General features: G+C 42.6%; 1 protein-coding gene across 1 annotated transcript; it reads left to right on the forward strand.

Moving 5' to 3' along the window:
* The first annotated feature begins 706 nt into the window (after window positions 1-706).
* Window positions 707-1,918, forward strand: LOC110880815 (extensin-like). The gene has a single exon (XM_022129261.1). It carries the CDS (start codon window positions 707-709, stop codon window positions 1,916-1,918), a length of 1,212 nt encoding a protein of 403 aa, XP_021984953.1.
* The last annotated feature ends 6,988 nt before the right edge of the window (window positions 1,919-8,906 follow it).

The following is an 8,906-nucleotide window of genomic DNA, read 5'->3' on the forward strand; positions in this document are numbered from 1 at the left end:
GGTGAGTCAGTTAATCATGTCCGGTTTATAAACCGGCCCCACATGTATGACAAGCATGTAAAACTGTACACAAGATTTTAATAAGATTGTCCCAAGTTATAAAGGATTTGTGCCTTGTGCATTTAAACCAATTTTCTTAATCGCTTTCAAAAGGAGTCAGTTAAATTGTATTTACCAGTGTATACTGACGTATTTTCCTAAAGATTGAATTGACAGGTACTTATCGAAATAGGCTGGAGCTATAGGGTGTTGTAGAGGATCTTGCAAATCCCGTAGATACCCGGAGTCTGTAGTTTTTGTTTCTTTGTACTTTATGATCTGCCTGTGGATCTTATTACATTCCAGTCTGTATTATTCTTGTACTCGAACATCGACAGATAGTATGGTTTGTAATAGTTTATTTCCCAGCCTTCCGTTGTGCTATATATTTGTGTAAGTTGACAATGATGATATCAACTACGTCACGATACTCCCCACCGGGCCCACCGGTAATACGTGGAATTATTGGGGTGTGACAGGTTGGTATCAGAGCCAGGTTGAGCGAATTAAACACTAACCTTTTGTGTTTAATCTCAATGACACAATAAGCACATTCCTTAGACTCTCGAGTCTAGGCAAATGACCTAGGGTGCATCTTTATATTTCCTTCGCTATTATTCTGTTTTGTTTTATTTTGTTTACTTGTTTCAACAGGAAGTTTACCATCATGCCTCCGAGACTAAGAGGACGTGGCAAGGGTCCCATGCGTGGAGGACCGTCATCTGCAGGACCATCTCACAGACGCACTCCATCGGCGTCTTTTTCCACCTCCGACTCCCGCGATATGTGGGGTCAACCCTTCGAGCCGACAAGACACTCAGTCTCGCTCAGCTCTTCGCCATCCTTTCATCCGTCTTTCGGACCATTTGCTCCAAATGAGCCCGAACACTCTCACCATTCGGACCAATCTCAACATACACATGAATCATACCCACCGCATAACTCTTTGCAATCTCATTCATTTCATCATTCTGAATCCCCCTACTCTCCAAGACAATTCAACCCAGCCGACTATGTGAACGACTTCCTTGGCTATAACCCATTGGGCCCTGAGGACCATTTCTCTCAAGAAATGGAAATGGATGATGACCCTGACCTGGAGATGCAAACAGGAACCCCGGGCCACGCTATCAGCATATCTAGTGGGTCTCCGTTCCAGGGATCTCCTTATCGTGGACCCGACTCCTTCCAAGAGAATATGGCTACCTATGACTGGTTCTTTACTCCATCTTATCATAGCTCTCCGGCTCAACCACCTTTAGATGATCCTCAACTTGAAGCTGTCTCACCACCACCCCTCCCGGTAGAGGAGCCACCGCAGCAGCCACCACAACCACCCTCCGAGCCTCCGAGGCGAAGGAGGAACGCTCGCATGTCCGTTAGAGGAGGACCCCGTTTTAGTTCTCCTCGAGGGTCGAGTTCCTATCCCCCTATTCCAGAGGACCCTCAAATGGGTGGGCCCTCAAATGCGGCACCGGAGGCTGATCCTCCGCAAGCTTCTTATGCACCACCTATGCCGCCTGTGGGATTTGATAACCCAATTCCAACGTACCCAGGTTCTTCCGGGTACAATCCTTATGGAGACCCGTCAGGATATCCATTGGGTTATGGAACTCATGACCCATATCTTACGGCTGCGCAGTATCATCACCTTTATCTTTCTTCTTACCCCCCTATGCCTCCAACTGACTACCCTATTCAGGGTTATCAGTATCCTCCGTATCAGCCACCTCCTTCCCAGCAACTACAGCAGCAGCAACAAAATCAGGAAATTTTGGAGAGGTTGGACAAGGTTGAGCAGAAGACCAAGAAGAACAAGGAGAGGCATATTAGCTTCATGAAGGGCCTTGCCAACCTTATCAAGGGGAAGAAGAAATAGAGGGTTGTTTTTGTTTCTTGTTTATTGTAATAATGTCCCTGCGTGGACATTTGTTTGAATTCTGTATCAAGTCCCTGCGTGGACTTATTTTCATTCCTGTATACCCCTGCGCGGGTAGTTTGTCTTTCTTAAGTCCCGTTTAGGGCGATTGTATTCGTTTTCTTCGTAATGAAGTTTTAACTTTGGTTTTAATTGTGTATTTTATTACACCATGTTATTTCCTTTCAATTTATAATTGATCTGCCAAAGAAACTCTTAGAGGTATAACCTAGCCGAAGTATTAATTGGCTATGATGGTACAACCTTTTTAAGATAGCAAATCTCAGTTAAACATCTGAAAATATGTTAACATTCCTAGCTGTGCGGTGCAAGGAACCACACAAGCTTCCAAAAGGTACTTGGACCCTCCAAGTCACATAAAGCCAAAATGATCAATACGAATCCTGGCTAGAAAATATCAGTGTGATGAATACACCAAGACATCCATTTGAGATGCATGCTTTAAGCAAAGGTGTAAAATGACAATGAAAGTACGATTCATAAACTTCATGTCAAAAAGGCAATGAACTTGGTTCAGACCTTAAAAGATCACTGTTTTTGAGATCATTAATTAGAATCTCAACTCGTTCTTGTGACAAGCTTTTAAGCTATTTTAATGTCCCTTGAAACGAGTTTAATGATAGATAAAATGTCTTCTATGACATTGGCAATTGTGAAATTCTATCTTTTTCCTGTCTAGTAATGTGTAGAATAACGCATTATGTAAACATTTAGTTATGTTTTGAAATGGTCTAAATGGTTTAATAATACCATGACCAATGAATCATCAATGCGATGAACTTATATGTAATTTAAATTACTATTATTGTCTATATTATAGTATTCAGAAATGGCTGGCTCCGACGAAGTAAACAGTCATCCAGCACAGGGCAATACCAGAATTAACATTACTGGTGCAGAATTACAAGCTATGATCACCGCTGCAGTCTCTCAAGCGGTTGATGCTAAGTTTAAGGAGCCGAGTATCGTTCGGTCACAAACTCACTCTAAAACTCATTCTAAATCTCACACTCATAAGAAGAGTGAGTCAGTGCATTCATCTAACCAGGGTAGTATACCCAAAAGACAGATAGATCTTGAGCCGACCCCTAGGTACACCAAGGGTTGTACCTACAAGTATTTTGTTTCCTGTAAACCGAGGGATTTTACAGGAGAAAAAGGGGCGATAGATTGTATGAAGTGGCTAGATGAAATGGAGACGGTGATAGACATTAGCGGCTGTGCTAAGGAAGATGTAGTTATGTTCGTCTCCCAATCTTTTAAGGGCGATGCCCTTACGTGGTGGAAGGCACTCGTACAGTCTACAGGGAAAGTTCATTTGTATAACCTTTCTTGGGAAAAGTTTGTCGATTTGGTTAAGGACACTTATTGTCCTCAACACGAAGTAGAGCGCGTGGAGACTGATTTTCTCACTCTCGTAATGAAGGATCTAGATTGTAGATCTTATGTGACAAGTTTCAATTCCATGTCCATGTTGGTACCATATTTAGTCACCCCTGAGCCGAAGCGCATCGCGCGTTTTATTGGTGGTTTGGCCCCTGAGATTAAAGGAAATGTGAAGGCTTCTAAGCCAACCACCTATAGATCTGTTGTGGATCTATCACTATCCCTCACATTAGATGTTGTGAGGAGCAGGGCGAAGAAAAATTCTGAAGAGGGGAAAAGGAAGAGAGAGGATGATCAGTCCTCTCACTCGAATAAGAAAGGAAAGGGGAATTCCAAGAAGGGGCAGACTGATGACATGCCCAGATGCAAGACTTGCCATAAGAGACACTTTGGCAAGTGCAATCGGGACCCACAGGCCAAACCGTGTGGGATTTGCAAGAAGAAAGGGCACAAGTCTGTTGAGTGCCGAAACATCAAGGATGCAACCTGTTATGGTTGCAATGAGAAGGGGCATATTAAGACCAATTGCCCCAAGAATGCGAAGAAGCCTGAAGAGGCTAAGAAGAACAATGCTCGAGTGTTCCAAATGCAGGCAAGGGAAGCGGTGACTGATGATAACGTCATAACAGGTATCTTCCTCATCAATAATATTTATGCTAGAGTCTTATTTGATTCCGGTGCTGATAAGTCCTTTGTAGATCATAAGTTCTGTAAGTTATTGAATTTGCCTATTAAGACTCTAGACATAAAATATGAGGTAGAACTCGCTGATGGTACCTTAGAATCCGCTTCAATTCTTCTTGATGGATGTTCAATATCCATCAAGAACCATTCTATCCCGCTGTCCCTCCTGCCAATGAAATTGGCTGGTTTTGATATAGTTTTAGGCATGGATTGGTTGTCGCATAACCAAGCCCAAATTGCCTGTGATAAAAAGCTTATCATTGTCAAAACCCCTTCCGGTGAATCAGTCACTATCCAAGGGGACACACAATATGGATTGCCAAGCAATGTGTCCATTTTTAAAGTATCTTAGTGTTTGAAAGGTGAATGTGTCATTTACATGGCACAAGTGACGGTGAATGATCCAAAGCCGAAGATTGAGGACATCCCAATTATTTCAGAGTATTCTGATGTCTTTCCTGACGAATTACCTGGATTACCTCCTGAGAGGCAAGTAGAGTTCAGGATCGACATTCTCCCTGGATCTGCGCCTATCGCACGAGCTCCGTATCGCCTAGCGCCTACCGAAATGAAAGAGCTCAGAACTCAATTGGATGAGTTATTGGAAAAAGGTTTCATTCAACCCAGCTCTTCGCCTTGGGGAGCTCCAATTCTGTTTGTGAAAAAGAAGGATGGATCAATGCGCTTGTGCATTGATTACCGTGAACTGAATAAGGTAACGATCAAGAATCGTTATCCTCTACCCAGGATCGATGACTTGTTCGATCAACTCCAAGGAGCGAGTTACTTCTCAAAGATAGATTTGAGATCTGGGTATCATCAACTTAAGGTTCGAACCGAAGACGTTCCGAAGATGGCATTTAGAACAAGATATGGACACTTCGAATTCTTAGTGATGCCTTTTGGGCTCACTAATGCGCCTGCAGCATTCATGGACCTCATGAATAGAGTCTGCAAACCATATTTAGATAAGTTTGTCATTGTTTTTATAGATGACATACTTATCTACTCGCGTAGCCAAGTGGAGCATGAAAAGCACCTTCGATGTATTTTAGAACTGCTTCGACAGGAGAAGTTATATGCCAAATTCTCTAAGTGTGAGTTTTGGCTTCGCAAAGTTCAGTTCCTTGGACATGTGGTTAGCGAACACGGTATTCAAGTGGATCCTGCCAAAGTAGAGGCTGTAATGAATTGGGAAGTGCCTAAGACCCCTACAGAAATTCGCAGCTTTTCTGGGTTTAGCTGGATATTACAGAAGATTCATTGAGAACTTCTCAAGAATAGCAGCACCATTGACTTCCTTGACCCGCAAGAATGTGAAATTTATCTGGGGTCCCAAGCAGCAGGAATCCTTCGAGACCTTAAAGCAAAGATTGAGCCATGCTCCGGTTCTGTCACTACCAGAAGGAGTTGAAGACTTTGTTGTTTATTGCGATGCTTCACACACTGGCATGGGGTGTGTACTTATGCAGAGGGGCAATGTATTTGCCTATGCATCGCGACAGCTAAAGGTGCATGAAAAGAACTACACCACTCACGATTTGGAATTGGGTGTTGTGGTATTCGCACTAAAGTTGTGGAGACACTATTTGTATGGAACAAAATGTGTAATTTATTCAGATCACAAAAGTCTCCAACATTTGTTCAATCAAAAAGAACTCAATATGAGACAACGTCGTTGGATGGAAACATTAAATGATTGTGATTGCGAGATTCGCTACCATCCCGGTAAGGCGAATGTGGTCGCAGATGCTCTAAGCCGAAAGGAAAGAGTTAAGCCGATTAGGGTCAATGCAAAGAGCATTGAGTTGAAGAATAATTTGAATGAAAAGCTATTGGCTGCACAAAAAGATGCCATGTTGGAAGATAATCTTCCAAACAAAAAGTTAGGTGTAACTGTTGAACAGTTGACACCTGGTAAGGATTGAATTCTAAGAATGAATGGTAGAATTTGGGTTCCTATTCAGGGAGGACTTCGGGATGTAATCCTCCACGAAGCCCATAATTCTAAGTATTCGGTTCACCCGGGAGGTGACAAGATGTATCAAGATTTAAAGGCCAATTATTGGTGGATAGGTTTAAAGAAATCTATTGCCACCCATGTAGCTAAGTGCCTGACATGTGCTCAGATTAAAGCCGAACATCAGAAGCCATCAGGACTTCTACAACAGCCGGAACTTCCCACTTGGAAATGGGAAATGGTAACCATGGACTTTATAACCAAGTTACCCAAAACGAAGCATGAAAATGACACTATATGGGTTATTGTTGATAGACTGACGAAGTCAGCTCATTTCTTGCCCATCAAGGAGACTCATAGCTCCGATAAGCTGGCCCAGTTGTATGTCGATAAGATTGTAGCTCTTCATGGTGTACCGGTGGCGATTATCTCGGATAGAGATACTAGATACACCTCGCATTTTTTGAGAAGTTTCCAACAATCATTGGGCACACGTCTGAATTTTAGTACTGCTTACCATCCTCAGACCGATGGTCAGAGTGAGCGTACTATTCAAACCTTAGAAGACATGCTTTGTGCATGTGTTATTGATTTGGGTGGTAGTTGGGATGACCACCTGCCTTTGATTGAGTTCTCCTATAACAATAGTTATCATACCAGCATTCAGGCTGCGCCTTTTGAGGCACTGTATGGTAGGAGATGCAGAACACCTGTCTGTTGGGCCGAAGTAGGAGAAGCTCAGATATCAGGACCTGATATAGTCCTTGAGACAACGGAAAAGATTATTCAAATTCGAGATCGCCTAAAAGCTGCCAGGGATAGGCAGAAAAGCTATGCTAATATGAGACGAAAACCTTTAAAGTTTGAAGTAGGCGATAAAGTTTTATTGAAAGTGTCACCTGGAAAGGTGTGATGCGTTTTGGTAAAAAGGGCAAGTTGAGCCCTAGATACATCGGACCATTCGAGATCCTCGAATGTGTCAGCAGTGTAGCATATAGGCTAAGATTGCCAGAGGAGCTGAGTGGAATTCATGATGTATTCCACGTTTGTAATCTCAAGAAATGTTTAGCCGATGAGTCTTTAGCAATGTCTCATAAAGACGTACAAGTTGACAAAAGCTTGAAATTCATTGAGAGGCCAATAGCAATTGAAGATCGGCAAGTCAAGAAGCTCCGAAGAAAGTATGTACCTATAGTAAAGGTTAAATGGGACGCTCGTAGAGGCCCCGAATATACGTGGGAAGTAGAGTCCACTATGAAGTAGAAGTACCCTCACTTATTTCAGTAAATCTCGGGGTCGAGATTTCTTTTAAGGGGGTGAGGATGTAACACCACGTAAAAACAAGCCCATTGATATGAAGACACGTGTCCTGTACTTAAAATGTGACACTCGAGGTTTTTCCGAACGATCACCTTGTAATATTTTGTGTATATGATTATTATTAAATGAAAACGTGATCCTTTGTGCATTTTATGTGTTGTATGTATTATATATGTAGTATAGATATATAATAGAGCCGAGACCACGACCCGAGACCATGACTCGCAACCGGGCGGTTGCGAGTGGGCCACTCGGTCTCGAGTGGGCCGTTGAGCCGAAACCGGTTTGGGCCGAAACCCCCAAGCCCAACCCGAAACATCCCCTTGTATATATATCCCACCTTTCCCCCCACTTCTTCCATTTTACACACACAAACACTCCTCAAACTCTCTCAACTAGAAACCCTCAACAACACACCCCAATCCCTTCCTATTTTCGGTTCAAGCAAAGATCCCGGACAAGAAACTCGGTCAAGACTATCACTCGGACATTCCATCTTCTTGGTTCTCTTTTCTTTGTTTTCGGCTCCTCCTCTCATAACCGGTTAGTGCTATCTTGTGGGTTATCTTTTGTGTATAAGATGTATGTATGTTGTATGAACTAAGAAATGGTTGGTTAGTAGTTTATGCATGATTATTAGGATGTTTTGCAAAGTTTGTGAATATGTGTTAACATGACTAAAAATGACATGATATTGGTAGTTTACAAGTGTTCATAGCCAACTACACTATGCTTCTTTGTTTCTTGCAAGAATGATGATGTTTAGCATAAGATTTTCGGCTATAATGTATGTTTTCTTGTTTAGCATCAAGATCTTGTTAAATGTGTGATTTTCGGTTCATAAATATGTGTTTATATTGGCATGAAAACCCTAGAAAAAATATGAAGATAGGATGAACTTGTTTGAATATGGCTTGAAGATGTAAAAATGGCAAAGTTTGATCTATCTTTACTAGTATTCAGCTTTGGCAAAGTGTTAGTGAAACCTTATTGGTAGTTTCCTAAAATGGGCCTGAATTCTTGGTACAAAAGGGACTGATGCACCTGCATCATCACGTGTACATGAAAGTGACAGGTTACGACTCGCAACGACAGCCTTCCGACTCGAAACCGCACCGTTGCGACTCGCAACCAAAGCATGACAAGTCGAAACCACGTGATTGCGACTCGAGACTACGTCGGTTGCGACTCGCAACCACAGCATGATGACTCGAGACCACGGTTACGACTCGCAACCACAACGTGACAAGCCGAAACCACCTGGTTGCGACTCGAGACCAGCTGGTTGCGAGTGGGCTGTTCATTTTGGTTACTGGGCCCATATGTGTTTAACTTGGGCTATCTGTTGACTGGATTACGTGTTGCTGTTGACTGCTTAATTTCTTAGGCCGGCCCAGTAACCCACTGTTTACTTATATGCTTGATACGTGTTAGTTATGTGTAAGTTTTTACGTGAATGCCTGTATACCGAACCTGACCTATACCGGTAACCATGTTAGGACGTGGTGACCAACGTGATTGACAAGTAACCTTAACCTACCGAGCAACCCAAGGTGAGTTCACAACTTAAAAGCATGC

This window comes from Helianthus annuus, chromosome 12 (genome assembly GCF_002127325.2).
Source record: "Helianthus annuus cultivar XRQ/B chromosome 12, HanXRQr2.0-SUNRISE, whole genome shotgun sequence".
Classification (NCBI taxonomy): domain Eukaryota; kingdom Viridiplantae; phylum Streptophyta; class Magnoliopsida; order Asterales; family Asteraceae; genus Helianthus; species Helianthus annuus.

Bases quoted from the DNA above. Each gene is read 5' to 3' on its own strand.
- LOC110880815 (XM_022129261.1), top strand. From the start codon at position 707: ATGCCTCCGAGACTAAGAGGACGTGGCAAGGGTCCCATGCGTGGAGGA.